The following is a 25,670-nucleotide window of genomic DNA, read 5'->3' as shown; positions in this document are numbered from 1 at the left end:
AGATCTCTGAAAAAAAAAGACAACACATTTTTTCGGTTACTCGAAGACAGACAGATTTCTCGTTTCGACTCTGATTCGCCTGTACGCGATTCAAGAACACGACGATCGTATCTGATCGTTTGCAAACTAAGCTTTATCGCACACGGTTCGCGCCGGCGCGTATCTCTCATGCAATTTCACAACGAAGTAACGAAATTTCGCGAGGATCAAAGGGATCGTGCCTCGAATCTATTCACGGTTCTACCAGTTAGGCTGTTGGTCGACGAACGTACGTGTATTCGAGAGCTGCTCGTTTTCGAAAAGTCTCGGACCAGTCGTCGACCAGATTCCTCTGAATTCGTATATCGTACGTATCGAATGGACAGCAGGAAATCGAAAAAATGAACCTTCCATTTTCCGTCTTTGTGCGCTCGATGACGGGCAAATTTCATTTCGCGGTTACATCTTTTCAATTACCGTAACGCTTTTAATCAGGTGTTCTTCTCCGTATTTGATCGTGGCGGACATCTCGTTGGTAAGAACGATTATTCGTACGTTGGAAACGAATTTGTCAGAGACGTAGGATTTTCCGCTATTAACCCTTTGGCGAGCGCAAGTTCTTTCGTCTCTTTGAGCTTTTCTAGTCTCTGATACGTTGATCGAAATTGTGAATTATGATAACCCGATTTCAATTTGGATTACGTTTGAACGTACACCGAATATCGAATTCGATTCCATCCTTTTTAAATATCGACTTTATTAGTACAATTATGACTGTTAAACGCGCTTACTTTTCGAATCGGTTTTATCATTTCTTAACAACAGCGGTAATTCCTGTTATTATTACGTTAGTGGAACCTGTTACGTCGTATCTTGTACCTTCTCCAATTTCTTTAACATCAATCGTTATCTATCTACGTTACACATTTTCCAAACGCTAAAACATACGTACAGTTGCAGCCATAACGAAATGTTGGACGCGAATCCTTTTAACTTATCACTTTCAAGCTCCTGACTTCCAATCTCTATTAAAGACAGGCACTGTAAAAGGGTTAATATCGACACAAAGCACGATATTATCGGATTTACTGTTCTATGACAGTCGCGTCCTCATATTGTCAGCTTTTCAGTCCATCGACAATTCAAATCCTTTTCCTCTCGTATTTTTGGAAAACGTCTGACGCGAATGTCGATAGGAGGCAAGAATTGGATGTCTGCGTGCCTAAACGTTCCCCGAGAGGAAACGTGGAAACAACAAATATCTGGTCCAGATCACGCGATTCTTTTTACGATATCGATAGCCGTTGTCGACTCGACTTGTCGTTGCTATTCTATTTAAAGAATTCCAGCTCGATCGCTATTGCCATCTGACTCTTTCTCCTCTCGTGATCTTCCGGTCCACGTATTTCCACGATACTTAGGTACATATGTACGTGTATGTTTTTGCGTTCGTTTCATCTATCCTGGCACTTTCCCCTTTCGTGCGCGAGACACAAAGTCGCGAGGGAAAAACACGCGGCTTCCGCTCGAGCCTCTCGTTCGCTGCGTGACAACACACGTGATCTTCCTTCGTAGAACTCGATGAAGCAGTTTTCCCCGACAGGATGTTGGACTTGCATCGTCAAGGATTTACAAGTGGTTGGTGATATACAGGGAGTTTGAATGCTGCGCGATATTTATCCAATAATTTCGTAGACGTTATGTTCTCCTTTCCTCGTCAGTAAGGATAACGTAGCGAATCGCTATGTTACCTTTCATCTCGGATCAACGCATTTATTTAGTTATTTCCAATAGAGTTGGAAATTAAAATCGATAACACGTTGAATAAAGGGTAAACTAATTTGTGGCCTCGTTATTATAGCTTCTACTCGGTCTAGCTCTTAATTTATTTATAAAGTCCATAGAACAGCCACTCCGCTTTACGTATGTAACCTTAAGGCGCGTCCTCACTGACGCAAACAAATCGTCGTTTTCATCTGTTTACATATCTAATGTTCGTAAACGTTGTTCCAAATGCACATACATACATTGCTCTCGGAAGCGTCTACACCAAAGTTCCTGCAAACACGATGAAGTAGGTACGTGAAATATGTTTGTGAACCTCGACTGCTACTCGTGAATTTGTTACAAGCAATATTCACGACAACATCGTACAGTGACTATAAAATGTTTATCGAAAATTTTACGAACAATGTTCACGAACATAGTTTTCGACGAGTAGCACGCACCCTCATACTGCTTTTTTACAATTTTGTCTACGAACTTACTGGGAAAGTCACATGTAAATTGAAGTAGGTGTTGCATAACATGCTTACAAAAACTTTTCATCTATTTTCTTTCATATGAAAAATTTTCAGTCAAACTCTCTCGCTATTATTCTATGAATTTTAATACGCGTTAAAGCGAAGTAAATCAACTTTACGAACTTGTACGATGCCAGCGACGGTTCACGATAATTCTCATTTTCGACAAATTTAAAACATGAAAGTAAAGTACTAATTATAGTCGACATCGTAATAAAACGAAAGTTTGGAGCACGTGCTCGTTAGAACTCTCTATGTATTACTATTTTCAAATATTTTAGTGGATATGTCGAACATATATACGTTTCTCAACGTAACCTTCTCTTTCTATATTTCAAGCAATTATCACAAATTTGTTCAACCGATTTTACGAATATTTCAATAAAGGTATATTTTTTAAAAATCTACATTAAAGTTACATCTTCCGAATATTTTACATAGAAGAAAACTTGTTCAAAGTAAGTATAGCATCGGTAATACACGTTCAATTAAACCGCAGATGTTTATCCATTTATAGCAAGTCTGAATATTCAAAGTAGCACATAACGTGCAAAGACGTATAAATTATAACGTAAAGTATTTGCCAAGAATTTTATTAAAGTTTGGTAGCAGCAAAACACCGACTAGGTTCCATTTTCTTAATTGTATTCCGAAAAATATAAACATCCACAGTCTAACAATTGAACGAACATTCTACCTACAGATCGAGTTTACCGAAAGCAACGAAATCGCGACTCTGATCTGTACGATTCCCGCTACTCCTCGTTCTGTGACTCTTTGCCAAGCGGCACGAGGTTCAGTGGCGAGCCATAAACGTGGCAAACTGACATCCGCTCGTTAAAACTGTCAATTTTAGCAGGCATTCGCCGTCTTACCTCCGCTCTCTTCACGGTCGCTCGTTATCAGGTCGGCACGTTCCTTCTTTATGCAGAAAAGTGGTGGAGAATGAAAGGGTGAAGAAGGGCCGGTTATCGGCGGATACGGCGCGCCAGTCGAGATAAAGAGAAATGGCGCGTAAACAGGGAAGAGCAGCAGGTAACGGAGTTAAGATGACGAAGGGTGAAGACGCGAGCTGATAGCGGCTTAGCAGGGGAACAGGCAAGAAACTCGATGGGCCGAGGGGACGCTTTCAAAGAGGTCGCGCGCACAGAGAAGAGAGAATGACAGGGGTAAATAGATCGCGAACGCTCGAGGACCGGAGAAACTCGCAGAGGGGTGGCAAAGAAGGGATTATGATTAAATGAAAAAACGAGGGGCGAATGCCACGGGAGAGAAATGCAGAAATGCAGAAACGTCAGCGTAGATAAGTAGGCGGAGGAGGCTGCTGGATTACGGACTGGTAACCAAAGGAGTAGAACGACGAGGGAGGAAAGATGATAATGAAATTAAAAGAAGAGAAACGATAGCCGGTGCGCGGACGTAAAGCGAAGAGGGAAAGCGCGTGTGAGTTCGCATAGGACGTAGAATGGTAAAGTTGAGGAGAAAAGAATGGGTTGAAAATGGTGGAAAGATTAGAATAGAGAAAACTTGTTAGAATGATTCGAGTTATATCGGATGGTAATAATAATTTGAGAGTATGTAGTTGTCCAATACGACTGAACGTTGTAACAATAAAAATACGATACGAAGGGTCGAGGTTTCTAAACATGGAAGAGCAACCCTAGCAACGATTCTACGCGTATTAATCAGACACGTATTTCCCCTCAGTCTTTTTATGTATCTTTTACTTTTAATGAAAGTTTCTGCGTATAAAGGATTGCTTCTAAATTGCAGTTAGAAAGTACAACTCCGTGCACAAAGACTTTACTCCATCCTTTTGGTCTATCGTTTCATAAAGTATCACCCTCTAAGTATCTGATCGCGCCCTTACATAAAATTCTCCAAGTTCCCGTTAACTTCTGGAACTATAGCGAAAGTGTAGCGATGGAAAACGAAGAAGGTAGAGACAGAGAAATTAAAAGCGATCGAGGATGAAACTGGAAGATGGAGGAACGATGGCGGATGAGCTGTGGAGGACAGATAGAGGGCGAGAGAAAGAGAGAAAGAGAGAGAGAGAGAGAAGAGGAAACGCTGGAGCCAATTTCATTTACCTGCGCTGGTAATTCTGGCAGGCGCCACGGCATATTGCACTAAATGTCGCTGCCGGCACGAAGAAAGACAGATACGGTCTATAAAGCTTGAATTAATGCGCCTGCGTAATTGCGGCTGGGCCTCGTAATTATTATCGTGGTGGTCGTAAAGTTGAAACTTTCGTGACCATTCCGCGATTTCCTTCGAAGAGTGAAAGATCGTCGAAAGAATGGCGGTGATACCGAATGATCAATGAAACCTCGTTAGAATCGTAGTTGTGGGAGAGATCTATTCGGGGAGAATTTTAGGAGCAGAGGCAATGTTATATATATCGTTACACATTTGCAAAATCGAGTATTTGATGAGTATTTCCTACGTGTGCGTTTTTTCAGGCGTTTAAGATTTCGTAAAGGGATACTTTAATATGCATTTGCAAAATATCTTCGTTTCTTTCTTGAACATAACGATTCCTTCGAATTCGCTTTACCATCGTTACGAAAGACGTTTGTCGGTGCAAGGGACTTTATTTTTCAATTCGATAATTAATAGAGAACGGAACGAACGAGATAATTACGAGGGCCAGGTGACGCAATGAAAATAAAGGGATACGTACTCGAATCTCGGTTTCGATATAATTCGTTACTGCATTCTGTTAGCGCATTTAATCAACAGAATCTATTGAATGCTTCTTACTTACAATTAGTTTGCTCTAAATAGTACTACCACGTTACATCAACGTTACAATGCATTCGGTATGTACCTTTTCAAATTGCTATAGATCGTAAGATCGCATAGATTTACGATAGATCGTATCAAATTAAACGATCTATTCTATTGTTTTTTATTATTATTATTATTATTATTATTATACTTTATAAACGTGCATTGAATGAATGTACTGTGAATATGTTGGAAAATACTTTCCCATAAAAGTGTGTCGCAATATCGTGCACGATGCTCGTTATCGACCTAACAAACCATTAAATATTTTCTATACATAATTGAAGTATTATGTTAATTATATATAACGAACACAGTTATACGTAACCAATATAAATCAGCTGTTATATATAATATTTATAATTATATGTATAAATATATATATATATATATATATGTATATAATATTATATATTACTATATCGCTTGTACGAAACATACCAACATCAATCAACAGACATTACACGTGTATACTTAACGTAGATGTGGAAAGCATATAGTGTTACAGGCAATGTCCGAGTATTACAGGCACTTTCAGAAAACCCAATGAGCCAGCAGCTTGCATAGACGAAACCAAAATCAGAATAAATAAGTGGCGCGCGCGAGAGACAGAGCGAGCGAGTAAACGGAACAAAAATAGAGAACAGAGATAGAGAAAGATGGCTGCCGAAGAAGGAAGAGAGAAAAAGAGCTGGTATAAGAAATAAAGGTAGAGCGAGAAAGATAGAAAAGAAGGGAGCAAAAGGAAAAAGAGAGAAGTATTAGAGCGAAAGAAAGGTAGATGGACATAATACAGAAGTATTACTGAATATTCGATATTTCATTATTGACAATCATTATGCAGCAGCAGACCGAGAGATGAACTAAAGAGACGATAAGAAAGTAGAGAAAAGCTCGCCAGATACACAAAATCGATATCAGACCATCAGACAACTTCGACACAAGAAAGATTCGTGGACGTTCGTATACCAACAACAAGAAAAAACATAGCGAATCTAGGTGTGTCTTCTTTCATATGCTAAGTGTTTCGCATTAATAAGAATAACACTAACAATAATATAACGATAAGAAAAGAATAGAATAGTAACAATGTCAATAATAATAATATTAATAATAATAATAAGTAATACGGCACGACGTCATGCAAGTGAGCAAAGATCGTCAGAACTATTGCGGTAAGTGATGCGAGTAGCTTTGAAATTAATTAAAGAGAAAGAGAAACGATCTTTTCCTATGCCGAACGTCACCGCGAATATGCTACTGAGTTGTGCGTGTTTATTTTGCGTGTGTGTGTGTGCGCGTCTGTGTGTGTGTGTGTGTGTGTGTGTGTGTGTGTGTGTGTGTGTGTGGTCGTTTAACGACAAGTAAAAGTTTACGAGTGAAGTCGTAGGGCAAGACTAGAGGCGGTCTTTTATCTGGGATAAAAACTTGCAAAAATCTTGCCAGTCGACGATGTTCCAGGCAGCGTGTCTTTGTCTGACACGCGTTTAACAGCGCGACCCTTTTTTCTACCGTAAAGATAGGAAAAATACGACATTCCAGAAACCGCACGCCAGTTACTGGCGTTGGAATTTAACCTGATGGGGTCTTGTCGTTAGAGGGCTATACGTAATAACTTTTCGCGTAAACAAGAGAATTTCAAATACCAGTTTCAATGGATGATTAATCAAAGATACTGGCATCAACGAGAGTGCGAAATTGTTTAATCAATTCCCAGATTACTCAGTCGAAAACTGCCCTTAATTACTACCTCGTAAAGTATCTAACGTGAATTTGACAAAACCAGCTGTGCGTCATTTAAGCGTCGTCCCCATTCGATATTTTAACGACGTGATTTTTCCTCGCGTTTAACTCGGCCAGAAATGCGTCGGCACGTTGCCAATGAATCAGTGTAAACTGCCAGGAACGTACTGGAGTTTCATGGATGAATCAAAGGCAAACTATGGGACACGTACCGGTGGGACACCAGTACATCGTTAACGGGTTAAACGCGAACTATGAAAGGTGTACCGATGTGGTCGTCAAAGAACCGAAAGCAAACCGGGCAAAAATAAGTCATCCGATTTTACGAACGTAGTCACCGCTAAAGGAAACGATAACATTTAACAATGTTATTATCTATATGGACTTTCGGAACGCGATAGAAAGAAATTATACCTCAAGACGTTAGGCGTCGAATCGTTTAAGTAACTAGAGAAACGTTCAAAGTTAAAGCTTTTCAAGTTTTAAGCAACGAACCGAGCAGCCTGTCAACTAAGCAAGATTGTATCCGCTCAGGAGAACAGTAATTTCGAGGAGAAGGACTTCGCGCGTTTATCGGCCAGGAACGTGATTATAATTAACGAAGATGAGACGCGATTCTTGCGTCGATTACTTCCAGCTCGCTGCTCGTCGAAGATTCGAAGCGACAGCTCCTTTCTCCCCGGCGAGACAACGTCGTCTTTCTTTCCTCATTATAGAATCTGAAAAATGGGACAAGTGCGACGAGGTACAGCAAAAAAAATTCAATTTTTTTCCGGTTTTCTCTTTTATTTTGCTTCCCCCCCCCCCTCTTTTAAAAGATATTACGGTAGCCCGACCCCTTTTAACTGCGATGCTTCGCTACGAGTTTGTATTTGGTGTCAAATTCATTGTCGTTCGACGTCTTGCGCAAATAGTTGCTAGCGGGCGGAATTCTTTAGCGAGATAAAATTTTAATGAAACTTAAAGCGGCATTATTTCGTCGACAGCACTTGCGGTTAAGCATATTTCGTTAAATTCGTAGCATATAAATACTTTGTATCAATGGGATGGATTCCAGAACCAAGCAAAGTTGTCTGGCTAAAACGATACATGATTTTCCAGTTATAATTCTCTTTCCTATCGTTATCAGGGATATTGAACATACATATATTAATAGTAATTTAAGGAGAAATTAATTTCCTTACTATGTATCTTGCTAATTAATTTTGTATATCTTTCGTCGAGAATTTAATTTTAGTTTATCATGTTATCTCAGCATACACATGGTTCGATTACAATCTATTTCCCTTTCACTCGCTAATTTGTAAATTTCGAGGGGCAAATCGGTCTATTGTTGAAAACGTTGAATGTGAAAACGCTCGTTACAAACCGTGAATCAAATAAATTAAGTCGGAACGATTTGCAATCGCCCGGTAATCCGTTGCGAATTAAAAAGAAACAAAACTAATTCGCGTAAAATCAGGTTTGTCTATTCTATCGTTCATTTTCCATTTTTTGACCGATCCAAGTTTTCGAAACATCGAAAGTGTTTTAACCGACGGACTGCTTTCTTAGATATTACTATAAAAATGGCTGAATAAATGTTTACCGAGGAATAATCTGTTAATGGATTGAATCGTACATATTTTAACCAGTGGGTGTTATAATGTATAATAACGAAGGTTCATTAACAATTATTACCTTGAAGTTGTTATTATTTTCGAATGTTATTATTGAAATATGTAAAAGGTTGTCTTAACGTTTCAAATCAAAGGAAGGGGTGAGTAGATAATATTAAATTAATAAAATTGTATCCACAGTGCAAACGACTAATAAAGAATTTAGTGTTATTGTCCTGCTCTGAGTAAGTTACTCGCTACTAAATTTCACACGAGCAAAAACAGAGGGCCATTTAATCTCCTTTACGAGTTTCTGTTATTGCACCCTCATTGTTCCCTTTTAATTGTGCAGTAATCTTTCTCGGTTGTTGGAAAAAATTGGTCGATATCACGAGAATAATGTAGGCCTTTTTTAGTCGTGAAAGCCGCAGTTTCTGGAAACCGAAAGCGCCAATTCGTTCCTGTTACTGTGAATATTCAAAAAAGGAGGAGACAAAAGAAAGAAGGAAAAGTAGATTAATCGCACCAGTTCCATAATAGAAAACTTTGAACAGCAAAGTTACTCCGGAGGATAATTTCGTTCTAAAACTTTCAAAGGTTCCACACTGGGACAACCATAGTATCTGCTCGAAACCGAAAATTGAAACTTTGTTAATTTTCGAAAATTATGAATAAATGTATCTAAAAGAAATCCGTAATCGTAAGAATGCAAATATTTTGTAATTTAACAAGGAACTGAACAATTTGGGTTCAAGTCGCTTGTCTAGGTCGAATTCTAATTTTATATCGTAAAAACGAAATGGTCGTCGCGTGGGTATGCCATTTCATCGAATGTAACAGGTGACAAGATATCCTGAAGCTAACGGAATCTGATCGATGTGTACACTGACCGGAATTAACGAAGAAAATTAGGAACATACGCGTGACGCGTTCATTGCGTTTCATTAACATCAATTAGTTTTAATCAAAAGTTACTGGTGAACGCTGATGGAGGTTCGCCTGTCTTCTTGCGTCGCGTATCTCCCTGTACCGTGTCTCGTATCTCACTGTATCGTGTCGCGTATTGACCGTTCGATGGAATAATTCAATTATTTTTGTTAAGCAAGAGGGAAGCTGCTTCGTCGAAGACTACAAGTACGTAGGAGAATGATGTCGGCCTATTTAAAATAAAGTTAAGCTTCCTTTCACACGAATAGAGAATAATCGCGAATCTATCAGAGTTAATGTCACTTATATCCTTCCTCCATTTTTAAACTAAAAAAAAAAAAAAAAAAAAAAATGCAAAATCCGGAGCAAGAGAAATTCGTGGCAAAAGAAAGCAAACACTTTCCTTCTTCAAATATACAATTACTTTACACTCTATTCGTCCACAATTGTTCGCTTCTTCGTCTTTTAATTTTCCTTTTCCCTCCGTTGCTTGGCATCGATTGCGCAATAAAATTTTCAAACAAATTCGAACACGAAAGCTCGTGCGAAATTAATTTCGGTAAATTTCATATCATTATTCTCTAACTCGTATTTCTGCCAGTCGATTGTTCACACAATTTCAAATCCCATAAATTTTTCACTCGACTGTCTATAAATTGTATAAAAGACTACTGGTTCTCGTGTAGCCAACTACCGGTTACAACGGCCGCCTGCTCATTATACATGGCGAATAATTAGGATGGTTTTCTTAACTGTACGTTAACCAAGGGGTGAATTATGACCTACGTGGCGCATCGTTACAATAGCCAGCTAGATTCGAAGTTCACAATGGGCGTGGTTACATGATTGCACCGTAATGCACTGCAATTGAAGTGTACCGAGCGTGTATGCGTACATATACATGTCCTAGTTAATTAAAAATTCGTCGCATCACAGAACATTCCCAGCGTAACTTCCGATTTATTGATGAGGAAAGAACAACTACATTTGTCTTCGCCAATATATTCTCGCATTTGTTTTATCATAAAAATATAATGTCGTAATAGAACTGTCCATGATAAAAATATCTCCTGTAAATTTTCCAGAACTTCTATACGAAAGCTAAATTATATGTTCGTTCGAAAAATCGTTTCTCGTGAAGTTAATTATTTAGAGTTTTAATTGAAATTGTAAGAGAAACAAAAATTATATTTTCCAAGTTTTTATTACTATCGATTATTTATGTATTCTGTAATGAATTGCCGTGCATTCGTAAATACGACGCAGGTATATGCGAATAAGAAATTTAATCGAATATTTCTCAAACTAACTCTACTGAAATTCCGATTTCATTGCAAATTAATGAAATAATATTCCTAGATTTTTTGAATAGGAATACAAAGTATATTTTTAGGCGATGTTGCATAGTACCGATACTTATACATATTAATGTTTCTATACACATATGAATTTGTCAAATTCACGTCTTTTTTTAAAGCTATTATCACACGTAGCTTAATAAACCGATGCCTCCTATTCTGTTCGTTTGCTCCTTCGTTGTCACTTTATCGTACTTTTAATTTCCCGTATTTTTACTTTCTAGTCCACTTTCAACCTTTACCTTTCTACGTTTAAATATCATTCTGAAAAGACTCGTCCGAACAAATGTCGTATTTTTTAGAATAAATTACGCAATGTATTAATTTCTACGTATAAAACTGATACAAACGTTAATATCTCTAACAATTAATCTCTAACAGTTAATACTGTATATTTACAGTAAATACAGTTGTTACAGAAAATTTGCATTAAAAAGTTGTACTTTTGTATAAGTAACGAGTATGTGAGAGCGCTTGTATATTTGTTCGTGTAAAAATATCATATGTTAGTGACATGTTGGTTGATAGATATACGAATATATCAAGTGATTGAAATATAACAGTGAGGTATGGGAGTACATTGTGCAGGACAATGTGTAGAAAATATATAGCCACGTAACTGGAAAAGAGACAAAAGAGGGTGAGCAAAACGACAGTTGAATCTTTGGAAATAGAAATAAAAGTTGCCGCAACAGTAAATAAACCGTCAATCGTCTGGTAAAGCCTGGATTGCGTTTTCGTTCGATTTCGATACCAGTTGCAAAGATATTTTTAACGTTACAGAGACACATCTTTCGTAAATTCACCCACACGGTATCAGCCTTTGTGTAATGGAATAAAATAACTCTTCAGATTATTAGTCTTTGTATTTTAATTAAATTTCATCGATTAATAAAATCAATCGTACAAGCTCGGATGATTTGAAAATTCATGCTTGTCATTGAAATGAAATTATTGCATTGCAGTAGGTTGTTAATGAATAATAATTTCATTGAATGTTTGAACATTAATTCAAAGGTTTAAACATTAATTGTTTTAATATATATATATTTATATATTACATGTATTAAATTATATGTATTTTCATATATTAAATTAGTGCTTTACAAAATTTAGATATATTACGCTTAAATATGTTTAATTCAATTATTTTATTACGAAGTAGAGTAGTTTATAAAACTTCCAATTAATCCATTCCATGTAGATTTCGATCTAACACGATTTAAATATTATTGAAAATGTACTAAAATCCAATTCTTATTTATATATATTATATTTATAGGTATTAGGGTCTGAGAACTTAAAATTAGGAAGTAAATCCATTTCCCAAAAACCAGCAATTCCTCTCAGATTAGTTCATTTTATAATATATCGCGCTAACGCATTTTTCCTTTTAATTTTTCAAATTTCTTTCAACCCCTCAATCTCGTCCGTGTATTATTAGAGAGCCGCTAAAATCCTATTGGGTGCGCATTCAGGAAAATCAAGAGAATTACAATAAACGTTTCGACACGCGAATCAATCAACCGTGAAAAACAAAAGAAACGACAGATAAATCGCGATAAAAATAGGGGCGCGATTCTTTCGGCATCGATGGTTGTACTAACGAGATCACGTTGGGACACAAGGCCGAATTGCGTGTAAAATATAAATGTCATGTTTTCGTGAGGTGGAAAAACCGGAAGGAGAGCACGTGAAAACGAAAGGAAGAAAACGAGCGTGAAGTGTTCTTAGCGACAACCGACATGAAATCGTTCGAACGTGACTAGTAAGGTAACAAATACTTGCACATACTTTTTCACATATCACAGGTAACAGAGATGGCCTGTTTACTGATATGTTCTTCGTCTTTGTCTCGTCGATTGCTATTTATTTACGCGTACAGACGTTTGTAAACAAATTTTGAACAGAGTGTATTTTATAGAAGCTTGTTTTAAATGCAAATTGAGTCTCATTATTTAGAAAGGAAAGTTGAATATTTGTTCAATCAATAGTAATTAAAATGCAAGCTATTTGTATTGCAATGGATATTTCTAACGTTCACAGGCTTGATATATTTAGTTATACATTCTTAATCTGATATTTGGTGGTTTATTTATATTATTACAATTTATTATTTGTTAATAAGTATTTAATAATGTTATACCCTGCAGTGCATTTTTTTTAACTGTTGCAGGATTTATTAACTTATTGATTTATTAGTTTTACTGTTAAATCAGTTTCTGCGAATTTACACGTACGACATTCTATAACAAATATAGATTGTTCGTTCTAATTACATTCCTAGCGAAAGCGATTTTGCCAATGTGTGATTTGTTACATGCAATATTTCAGTTTAAAAAAAAGAAAGAAAAAGGACACGTACATATGTATAATAATGACGTAGAATATGTTAATTAAACCATACGATAATATTCTAATAGACAAGTAAAAATAACGAAATTAATATTTCCCTATTATAACGATAATTATTTACAAATTTTCATTGTAACTGTTAATTATGATTGTATGAGAGTAAATTAAAGAAACACGAATTGACAAAGTGTTAAATGTAATATGGAAAATATTTTCCTTAACTACATACTCTTTCTTTCCTAACTTTAAATTAAGGGTCTGCTATTATTTCCATATTCAGATCTCATATTTTCTCTCTGTATTACTCGCAATCGCAAGTGTTAGCTGTTGAACAAAACCCGCGAATTTCTTCTGCACAATAATTTTACATTTCCTACTTCTGAGAATGTAAGTTCAAAGCTAATATAACTTTAAATAGCTGCCGCTTTTGTTGTAACTAATATAAACACGTGCATAAATGGAAACGTTATTTAGGTCTAAAACTTCACTCGTTCAATTTTAAGTAGTGTTTTATTTTCTCCACATTTTTGTTGAAATTTTGCTTCGCCTAACAAAATTAAAGTAACGTGTAGCAATAAAATCTGTTGGATAATATTCTAGAAGCGTGGAACAGTATCCAAGAATTTTGGGTATTCGAGATGTTTTTGAGACACACAAAATCTAAAATTGATAATAGACTTAAACGATCCAGTATGAGGACTGCGTCGGTAAAAACAAGGTTGCGGACGAAGGATTAAGATGTTGTGATGTCATAATTCTTATATAGTGCTACCCTTCTCATAATTAATTTTATGATAAGAAAGTTAGTCACATTGATGTGTATATCGCTCCAACATGTTATCGTTGATTTCATTTAACAAACTAAATAATCGATACTACATTTAAAATGTCAAATCTAGCCACGATATGCGATGCACTCGTCGTTCTTGATGGAAACCAATAAATAAACCTTAATGCAACATTTCGAACCTACCAATGGATAAAACAAACGTTTCCACAAATTCTTATTTTTATATAACAGACTTATTTTCGGAGTTATGTCCACCCGTAGTGCTCGCCATTTATCCCTGTTTCTGTGTACATAGAGATACGTTTACATTCTGGAGTTGACAGACTTTCCCATCGTATTTCATAGCTCGTTTCATCCTCTCGCCATTCTTGAGCGTTTGCTTGCACGCGCTTACATCCCGTCATTACATGCACATTCTAGCTATATAATTTATTTACGCGTATACGGTAAAATTTCTTAGTAATTGTCGTTTTTTAATATATTCGCAGAAAATATTTTTTTCTCTAGTTCATACCACGAAAATAATATATTTCAATTCAATTTCTCATTTCACGATATATCGATAATAGTTTCTGTTACGATAATTCGAGTTTGCACAGTTTCCAGGTTAAACAAAAATACAGAAGAGAAGCATTTCAATACAATTGGAACGTTATTGATATACGTGCTTTTATCTCAAATTAATTTTTCCCATTGAAATGGCGTTGCTGAAAATACAAGCACTCTTGACTCGAGATTTGTACATTGTAGGAAAAACATGGCTTCAATGACTCGTCGTATACGATTCTGTTATTAAATTCGTGCTTACAATGTGTACGAATGTGTCTCTTGTTGTTATAAATACCCGATAAAAAACACGAAAGATCAAGGAGAGTATTTCGCAAAAAGAGAAGTGCAACGTACTTTTTCTTTTAACGAAAATTTCGATTTAAAAAAGTGGACGGAGGTCTCCTAACGTACGATCCAATATTGATTGCCATAATACGACGACACTGACGTAATATGTTGGGTATCGCTTAACGTCGTAATATATTGGCTGACACCGTGAGTGGGTGGGTGTTAAAGAATAATTACAATAATTGCCAAGTCAAGTTCGAAACGATAATGAGCTTGAAAACCGTATCTCGTTGTTATTTCATCGGAGGGAGACACAAAACCAGGCAATTACCGCTTTCACGGAAATAAGAAAACGGGAATCGCGGTCGTTCATGTATGGAAACAAAGAAAGAAAAACTGGAAACAGAAAGGACGTAGGGAACAGAGAAGCGTAAAGGATCAAAAGAGAAAAGAATATCGGAGAGAAACGAGTGGTGGAATTTATTCTCGTGTTACGAGAACAGCGGCCTGCGATGTCGAGTCGCCTTGTCTTCAAATAATTCTCTTTTATTGATTAATAGAGTTCGCCAGGATGTTAATTTGTTGGCAAAATGGAAACTTTTAACGTAAATCGTTCAATTTCGAACATCCAACTTAAACACAAGTTGTACGAGAATGTTCGTCAGGACGAAAGGATTTCTGAGTATCTTTGATGATTATGTATTATGCTTGAAAAGGGACGATTGAAAAAGGAATCGAGTGAAAGGGTCGAGCATTCGATTGCATTCCTTTTGTACACTTTCCACAAGCATTCGCACATTTAAGGTATTATAATGGGCAATTAATCAGAAATTAGTGGATTTTTTGAAGGATGTCATAGTCGCATTTTATAATTGAACAGCTTAATTGGGAATATTTTAAGTGACTTTAATAAAACGGTGCACTCCTTCATAGAAAATTGATGCAAATTCTGAGTGATATACAACATTCACTCAAATATTGCATACATTGTACTCTTGGTTAATATTATGTAATCAACTTAAAAATTGAAGTAACAAAGGTATTTTCAACCAGTTATAGCTATACATCTTTAACGTATTGTTGCATTCATTTATAATTTAATTATTTTACTTTAGTCTCAGTAAGCGTATATTCATGAAATTTGCTGTATGTAATGTAAGAAATATAAATATAATGTACTGTATAAAAATGTTGTAAATTGTCGTAAGAAATGCAACGCGTTGTTAAATGAGTAAACTGGTACAATACTAATTTGCAAAATAAAATTTGCAAAATAAAATTTGCAAATTAGTACTGTACCAGTGAGGCTTTAAAAGAAGTCTCGGAAGAAAAGGAATATGTAAAATCAATGCAATCACGATTGATTATATATACGTATACTTTTTCAACAGAATATCAATGGAATCCAACGAAATTTGCTTCTATAATTTGCCAAACGATTCGAGGGTTCTGCAGCGTCGTGAAATATTCGGCGATATCGGTAACAAGGAGTTTGAAAGCATAGAACGCGCTTCGCGACAAATGACGGTAGTCAGCCCTTACGAATGCAACCGTTTCGCCCTTTTATAACATCGCGTACGAATACAAAGGCCACGATAATTAAAGTTCGCGTTCTCGACCGCGGAAATGGGATTCGCCTTAGGAATAGTCGGCGTGTGTCGTAATAGCCGGAGATAGAAAGAAAACGAATTGAATGATGGTGATAAAAAGTGACGCGAAAGAAATGACGAGAGGAAGTGTGTAATCACTCGCTGCGAGGAAAGAAATGGTAGTACTAAGAGGAGCATTATGGTTAAAACGTTGCGTTGTTTGATGGAGAAAGATGTGCTTTAAATTTGCCATTGAGCTTGAAAATACGAAGCGATTTGATTTAGGTGTCATATCTTTCTACGGTCAAGCAATCGACGTTGACGAATCAATGTACAAGTGTGACAAGTCAGCAAGTGATTTTTTAATAATCAGCATCAAACGATATTAACGAAAACTCGTTTTGCTTTTTAACTATTGTCAACTGCTATATCGTGAGATAGTCTAAATTTTCTAGTTGTTGTGCGTACAACGATATCCCTGGGCGTAATAAGGACGAAAGGGTAATTTTATCAATTTTTCGCAGATCGACATTCGTCAGTCTCTGGACATGAAAGATTCAGACATTTCTGTCCATATCTTTCGTTAATACGAATTTATCGAACGTTTGCCAGCCACCCTTTCCATTCTCTGTCCCTCAAGATAAATTGCCCCGCTTCCTTTTCACCACTTTCAGTGTGCCTTCAGTCTGTTCTGACTCCCTTTTAATTAATTTTCCGCGTTCCAATATCGCCGGTGTCATCCACGACGAAGGAAACGCCGATTTCTTCGGCATAGACGCATCTACCCTCGGAATCAGGAACGAGATACGACAGCGGAACAAAGACAGGCCCTGACATCAAGTCGAACAAGCACCGGAGCATTTTAATTTACCTCGATCGCCGATAAAAGCCTAAATGGATGGCCTGATCGAGAAAAAAAAAGAAGAAAAGAATATATACGGTCGGGTCACGCGACCGACAGACGTCGAAATTCGACACGGTCGCGCGTTTCTGCACTGGGATAGAGTTTCGGTGTAATACGTAACAAGTCGAACGTCTCGAACGGAAGATTGACGAGCATTCTCGATAGTTTCAATAGACTTGTTTCCATTCGTCATACGCAAATAATCGAATTTCCTCCATCGATGTTTTGCACTTCTCTTACGTTTTACGTTTCGGAAGTTTTCCAGACAGTGTCGATACTTCGGATCACGCTGTATATACACAATTATGTGCAACTTGAGAGATCTTTTAAAACCTGCGAAAAAGTCGTTCAAATGAGAGGTGTGAAAGAAACTATGAATTTTATAATATACCGAGATATTTCAGATAAAAAGTTGATTATTATTTACAAAAGGAAAAGTATCTAAAATTAAGTATTACCCAAGAGGTTAATATAAATCGATCCGTCGTATTATACTTCTAAATATATATATGTTCTAGCATGGATTCGTATCAAACATCAACCTGAAATAATATCTGAAGGTTTCAGAAAATAATCAATTTCTAGTTTATTATATCTATTACATCTATTTAGGTTACTTTAATTAAAATATTGTACTATATATTCCGACGAAAGTATATTTAAAATTTAATCGATATTCGATAATCTCTGATCTCATTACCAAATACTTTCTGTAAATAAGTACTCTAAAATTATTGATATCTACTTACTCGATTATCGATTTACTACAGCAAACGCCTGTCGTTTAACCGACTCGTGTTCATCTTGTCGAGCGACGAATAGTAGAGAAAAAGTAGTAATAAAACAAGAACTTCATCATCACGTGAACATAAAACGAGACGATAGTGTACCCGTTATAAACTCGCCAGTTTCACGAACTTGCACTGGGTATACACGTGTGCTCTAATTTTCATTCTTCTTACCAAACTAAAACGAAAGATGAAATTATAACGATTGTAAATAGAAAATAAAGCACAAAATGCGAAGAAAAGAACGGTTTACTATTTATGGCTTTGGGTTAATAAAATAACGTAATCCGATCGATTAACGAAATCTCGAAATATCGATATATCGAGTTCTCGAAACTCAGTTTGAGCATGCGCACTGCCACAGACGGATTTAAATTAAAAAACTTTTTACAGCGCCACGAGCATGGAAGAAAACGATGAAACGATGCAGCAAGTGGTACGAGCTTGTCGCGACTGAGACGAAACTAATCGGATTGTTGTTATCTGTGGGTCTGTGAACGTAAATGGCTTGGCGAAAAAAGAACGCGATGAAACCAGGTGCACGTAGAGGAATGTGTCCGGGTTAGTGGATTTTTGGTAAGTATATACAGGCAAACGTCGAATCATTCCGTTCGAGACATGAACTTATTCAATTAAATTCAGGAAAGGTGCCGCGAAAGTTTCCGAATTATAAGATGGAAGAAACTGGAGAAAAGAGATTTCCTTCAACGTCCCTACGTTGCTGAAGAGAAGGTAAGAAATTGAGAATTTTGTAGTGATATCGTTGACATATTGGGCATAATTGAGGTTATGTATAATAGAAAAGTATACGCTACTAACAAAGTTGCCGTAATTTTGCGTTGAATGATACATTATCAAAAGAATTAAGTTAAGTTTTAATCGTTATAATTTAGTATTTTAATTTATGTTGGGATTTATGTAATTTAACTTGAATAGTGAAATGTTAGAAAATTTTTATTACTGTTCAAGGTTAGTTCGTATTTTAAGTTATATTCTCGGTTAGATACAATAAATACTGCAAAGAATCGTACTATTTTTATGAGAATAATATTACATTCTTTCTTGCATAATGTATTGTTATAACATTCAATAAAAAGTCCGTTGTTTTTCAAAGAATGATAATTACCTATCGTATTATATCAAAAAAATTATTAGAATATTTCCTCATATGATTTTGTTATGCCTGTTTGTTTTGCAAACAATATATGGTTGCAACATAACATGGCATTTTATAAAAATTTCGACTATATTTATGCCTGTCATGATATTGCAAATAATCAGAGCAAAAAATATAACTGCCGGTTGTCAGAAATATATTCCACAGAAATCTAGACATTGAGTGCACCGTTTCATTTAAGGCTATTAGACTCCAATGATTGTACTTTGAATACTGTTTATTGTTAAAACAGAAGATAGACGATAATCCCATTAAAGAAGAGGAAAGCGCTCGAAACACCCTTCAATAAAAATACTCTATCTAACATGAAATTATAAAATTAGTTCAGGACAGAACCAGAAAGAGGTAAAAAAAGGAAATAAAAAAATGTTCAGTTCTTTATTTCTTTTTTTTTTTTTGTATGGTTTTATACCGTGTGTGAACTAATTTTATGTGAAGAAAGTCTCCAATGAAAATTTCATTACACACTAAACACAAAATAAAGGGAATCAAATAGAAAGAAAAGGGTAAGTCCATTCTCAACAACAGAGATCCACACTGGCACTCGTTTGTTTGTAGAAACTCAATGTACCTAACAGTGGTATAGCGTCGGAGACCTGGGGCAGGGTCTCGGCGACGAGATTCAGGAACACCGTCAGCGATAACAAGATGGTCACTCCTGAAACAGTCGTAGAGCCCAGCTTGTTCAATGATCCATTTCGTATTCGCGTTCGAAGCAAGTAAACCGACGATCGTGCTCATCCATTGGCACGAGCGTCGTCCCTTGATTCTATCCGCTGATCGTCCAGATCGCCGACAATTCGAGGATCAAGATTCAAGCGAATCCCCAGCTTTAAAACAGCCGAACTCGCAGTGTTTGTCCTCCATCCAGAAACTTACTTGATCTTAAACTGATACTTAAGGTCGAAAGAGGATTACCAGGAGGAGCTTTGAAATAGTAATATTACTTTTATAAGATGCATCGTTCGTACTTCTGTCTTTTATAAGAAATTGGAATATAATTTTTTTAGGTAAATTTCAGGGATTCGCTCTTTCTTGAAACTTGAAACTTTTCTGAAATATATTTTGTTTATTTGATGTTTTGTTGATAAAGTGTTGGTGATTTCGGTTGTGCAATGTTCACGCATGCACGAGTTGGAAATCGTGTATCTCAGTTATACTACTAACCAGCTCGGGGAATATTAAAGTATTATACAATAGCCGTTTAGTTGTAGCTCTTTGCAAGAAATAATTCTTTGATATTCTATGAACCGAGCCAATGAAAATTGATCTCTTTTGATCTATTATTACGTACGTATTATTCGTAATCCTGATCAGAGGAAAAGAAATACTTTCTGTCCTTGCATATCGATCTATCATACATTTATCATAAATCGATTTATCGTACATTTTAAAATGTACATTGCCGAGTTACATAAAAAAGAAACTCAGTATCTTTGACGATAAAGAATAGTCTAGAAAATTTTATTTACAAGACAAATGAAAAAAACATAACATCGACCGATATTTTACGAAGAAGAATCGTAGCCGGAAATAAAGTTCGCCTAACGGTAGTATCGTAGGAGTTTTATTGCGAAGGAACAGCCGCTGTTTATCGAGTCCCACGGGAGGAATGGATTAAATAATAAATAACGCGGGTAGCTAGCGAGGAAGGTTATGCAACAGGGTGAACTCGAACAGTGGCCACGGTGATTTGCACGGTGACATTTTTATCAGCAAGAAGATATTGCCACGGTGGAGCTTTCTTCCGTTTCTCCCTTCCCCTTTGAAAAATAATGATCGAAAAAAAGTGATAGATCGAAATCTGCTCGTCTCGAGAAAAAGTTATTCACGTGGAACTGCGTGATATGTATGGAAATATTTTACATATTTCATGTAAAATTTGTCGAATATTGTAGTTGCAAAACCATTCGAATGCAAACAGGAGCTTCGATGGAATCAGAAACAAAAATATGTATTATAAACAATGAAATTGAAATAGTTTTATTTCTTATATTTTGTATTAGTCGAATAATTTTACTTTATTTTAGAATTTTCCATCAGTTCTTTACACGTTCCGCTTCTTGAATTGTTATTCGTTTAAGTTAAAAAATGGTGGCCAATAGAACGAATTTATTGCTATAAAGATTATGTATGAATAGAGTAAGCATCATTTTGCAATTTCTTTGTATATCTTTTGTGTATGAGACGTTCGAAGTGTCGCGAGAACGACATAATTATAAATTCTAACGGTATCAGAGAATTTCTATTTAATCGTAGTAAATAAAGGGGTGATTCGAGCAGTGACTGTTTTACAATTCTTTGTTCCGTACGGTGTAGAATTAATGGTGCATTTACATCGGTAGTGGATTGGGGCGGTCCGCGAAACAGCAGAAAAATCGTCGGCTTTTTCCAGCGCGAAAACCCGCTGTATTGTTTCCCTACTCAGTCGTCGGCTCCTATTTTCATTCAAACTCCTGCATTTTATACTGTACAAAAAGCGTTAATATCAAGCGTTGGGAACAGCACGAAAGTATTTTTTATAAGCGCATCGATAAATCCACTCTTGATATCAACACTCCGCTTAATTTCTTTTGGCCAGACTTCGCGTTCACGCTAAATTTAACGTCTTGAAATACCGAATTCAGAGGGGGAGAAGGAAATGTTGAAGACAAGGAATGATGGAGTAGATGAAGGAAGAAAAGAGAATAAATGGTATTTTTTTTTTTTTTTTATAAAAAGGGAGGCGGTTGAATAATGAATAGGGGAAAAAAATGGGAGCGCAAAATGGCAGGAGAAATAAAAATGTTAGGTGTAAGAGGTAACGTTATGTTGCTGACACAATGATAAAGGATAATAACAATGCATATTTATGAAAAGATAAAAACTAGCTACGATATGCCGGTAAACGAAAATGTTCTGGCAAAGAAAAGATAATATGTGACTATCAAATGAAGAGAGCGTGGAATGAAAGTAATAGGAAGAGGGCGACAAAATAAAGGAATCAAAGTCCAGTTTCACGATTGTTATCAACGGGAAGTACTTCTCGCCTCTTGAAACAGCGCAAGCGTTCGCCTATTGGACAAGTTTTGTCGTTCAGAAGTTTCTGAAAAACAAACTGTCATTCGAGATAACAGGTTTCGGTCCGTCGGTTTTCCATCGGGCATCGATTTATCGATAGATATTTTTGCTCAGATTAACAAACTCGCTGAAACTGGAAGCTTTGAATCGACGATGTAGATGCCCGTTATCCAATGTAAACTCCATTCGAGGAAATATCGTTGACGGCATCGACGGAAAAACGTTGGCTTATTTGCGACTGCTACGGGATTTACAACTTAGTTGGAAATATCGAGATGTTATTACAGGGCAAAGTGTTTTTATTTGCTGCTCAGTCAACGTTAATTTTGTGTGCTTATGAAGCTTTGCTGAAATTTTTCAATAAAAATAGAGCTTTGTGAGATATCTGAATATTGAGAAATACGACACGAAATAACGTCTACTTATCGGAATCTTAACAAATCAAATAAATACGATTTCGATAATGCTTGGCTTAATTTTTGCAAATAGTTTTCGCGCAATAATCGTATTCCTTATTTTTGACTTATTTTTACACGCACAGTGATGCTTTATCCGAGAGTATCGATACGTATTATTTTGATTGTTTGATATTGCTTGTCAGATAACGTTTTGTTAGAACGCGTGCAGGTAGTGGTATAAATTTCTTTGTAACGTCTACCGTGCTGAAGACGTAATTGGTATGGAAAACAAGAATTGGAACGAACAGCAAATTATACATTTTGATCGAATAAAGAGAGCCAACATTGCAGGTAATTACACAGTGCCATCTCGTTTTAGTAGATATGTATTTGTTTTGTGTTTCGATTTTGCAATGAAATTCAATGGAGATTGCGTCGGATAGCTTCACATAAAGGTATCGTATTTCTCTTTAATGTAATATTACTTTCGTTTGTTTAAAACACAGTGAATATGTAAAATATACATTTTTTTTATACATTCTCCAACTTCTACAATGATTTTAACAATGAAAAGATAGCAGCTAAGTCTTCGGAACAATCTACAATTATAGATCTATCTCGAAAAGTGTTTCCTATATTTGCTACGTTAAAGAAATCACAGGTAAGGAGAATAGAGTGGCCTGTAGATACGTGTACGGAGTTCGAATAGTAGCCACGGTTATCGTTGAAAGTTCCTTAGGAACGAAGAAAGGAAAGGAAAGGAACGTCGAGAGACGGGAAACGGGTATTTTCATTCTGAGCTCGGTAATTAGATGATGCGTGCGGTGTATTCGCAAGAAGTACTTCTCAAACGAAAGGATTTCTCAGTTTCGAAAGTTAGCTTCGCGAAAAGAAACGAAATATCTTGCTAAATTCTTGTGCTGCGCGTTTATTTCCGTCTTGTAAGATAATTTTGTAAGATCCGATGTAGCGATTAGTTATTTATTAAATAACCGAGGTAAGGAAAAACGTTGTGTTATATGGTAATTTATAGGTTTAATTGTATAAATTATTATTAACTTTGCACAGATCGTAATAGTATTTAAATTGTCTCTCGTAACTTAAGCCGAATTCACACCGTTTCGCTTTGGAGGAACACGACTGATGAAAACTGCGTTCATCCGCCGTGTTCCTCCAAAACGAAACAGCGTAAATTCGGCTTTGGAATAGTCGAGTAACCGAATCCGAATCAAACCGCTTTTATCAATAACGCAATGAATCGATGTTTCCGCAAATTCCCGAACCCACGCGTGATGATACCTACCAGGTTCGAAACTATCCCTCGATATAATTTAATCAAACAATGCTTTGTGCTGCAATTGCACCGATCGCCACCGAATAAATACCGAATCGGTTAACACGTAAACTGATTAAACAGTTCTGATTCCGTTGATACATCGCGATTATCGTGCGGCTGATGATTAAAGCGATTCAGTGCCGTTTCCATCGATCGAAAGACGTTTCAATTTTTCATCGGATATCGCGAATGTGTCTCGACGAAGTTTCTTGGACGAGACGAAAAATGACGATTCACCGCATTAAACGTGACTCGAGAGTCAAATAAGTACATCGAGAGCTGTGCACTTGAAAGAATCCATCCGTGTGATTGTGCACTGGTTCCAGCGTAATCCTAAGCGCCGTTTTATTAATTCAATTACACCGTCTCCCGATGAAAACTGGTACAGAACGGCCAGCGAAATCGTTCCAGCTAATCTCTGCTCCCTTTCAGCTTCAGCAACTTGCATTATAGTTGTACCTTCAACGACTCTTCAAGTATCGCGGATAAACGAACGAATTCCCCGAGCTGGCGTTCGTTATTCCCTTCTTGTTCAGATATTGGTACCATTGATTAGGTGTCTTATACAGGGTGTTTCAGAACTACAGATCAGTCAAGCAGGAGATGGTAGAAGATGGCAAAAGAAACCAGCTTTCGTACCTCGTCTTGTCTTATTCTTTAGTTACGAAGCTATAAAGGCGCAGGTTTCTTGCGCCTGCCGATGTGCAATCACTTATACATCGAAGAATGTACTTTCGTTCTCGCACTTGAATTCCACAGTATGTGCTTAATGTCATTGATAAACTGCGAATCTTTATGCAGATTTATATTTTTATGGATGCAACCAGAGAAATAGAGTAACTACATGGCTGATTGGTCATCAGCAGGCACTCGAAACCTGTATCTTCGAAGCTTCGTTATTGGAAAGGAAAATAAATATATCTCACAGACAGGTATGTTTCTGTCATCCTCCAGCATTTCCTAGTCGATCGGTCTACGGTTCTGAAACATCCTATATTTTTCTCTCTGTTTCTTATCTTCGTTTCTTGTTGCTTTGCGATTTACCTGCTACGATCTGCGACTCGAGATCGCGTTTCTGGTTGCTTCGTGCGATTGAAAACCAATGTGAGAAAAATATTAAATCGTGTGTGTGTGCACGCGCGTAGACGCTGAGAATGAAATTTCCGATTATTATGATTTTTTGGAACGGCGTTGCGCCGTATACCGCGATTTATATAACCGTGGACATTACGTCGATGGAATTTAAATTTATACGTGACACCGGTCCCTGGTGTCATGAAGCATGGCCGCTGTAAAATGCAATAAAATACTCGCCATTCGGTAAAATCGAATTCGCCAATGTAATCCACGGTGGCTGAAATATTTTCATCGCCCGTGGAACGTTTGCGAATTATTATGCTAGGCAACAATCGGAGTTTCGTTGTGGCGAAACATGATTTCGCTGCGTTCTACCGGAACGCAGTTCCGAAGAATAAGTTTCTTCGAGTCAAACTTGATCACAACGTCGACAAAGAATTACATTCAATCTGAAAACTAATCCACCTATGCTCTAAAGTTTGATAATCGAAACTATAATACTCGATATTTCCTCTTTCATAAACTTAACTTAATGCAACTTGAATTACAATACTTTCCTTTCGCCGTTTAATCAACGAAATCTAAATATTTCCTCCCTAAATAATGAAACGAACTTTGTATCAACGCCAATTATAATCAGCTATTTGAAGGTTTGTCGAAC

The 25,670-nt window shown here is 36.6% G+C and overlaps 1 protein-coding gene across 5 annotated transcripts in view; it reads right to left on the bottom strand.

The window, feature by feature from the left end:
• LOC122577867 (neuronal acetylcholine receptor subunit alpha-7) overlaps window positions 1-25,670 on the bottom strand; it is a 260,880-nt gene that overhangs the window by 33,719 nt on the left and 201,491 nt on the right. For 2 of the 5 annotated variants that reach the window (XM_043749581.1, XM_043749578.1), the window contains one exon: window positions 19,710-19,796. The exons of the other annotated variants lie outside the window; for them this stretch is intronic. In XM_043749581.1, coding sequence (XP_043605516.1) covers window positions 19,710-19,796 — 87 coding nt within the window. The remainder of the gene's footprint in view (window positions 1-19,709; window positions 19,797-25,670) is intronic. 5 annotated transcript variants of the gene reach the window in all.

The sequence above is a fragment of the Bombus pyrosoma genome, linkage group LG2 (genome assembly GCF_014825855.1).
Source record: "Bombus pyrosoma isolate SC7728 linkage group LG2, ASM1482585v1, whole genome shotgun sequence".
Classification (NCBI taxonomy): Eukaryota; Metazoa; Arthropoda; class Insecta; order Hymenoptera; family Apidae; genus Bombus; species Bombus pyrosoma.
Note: the sequence above shows the minus strand (reverse complement) of the source record. Positions and strands in the feature narration are given on the sequence as shown.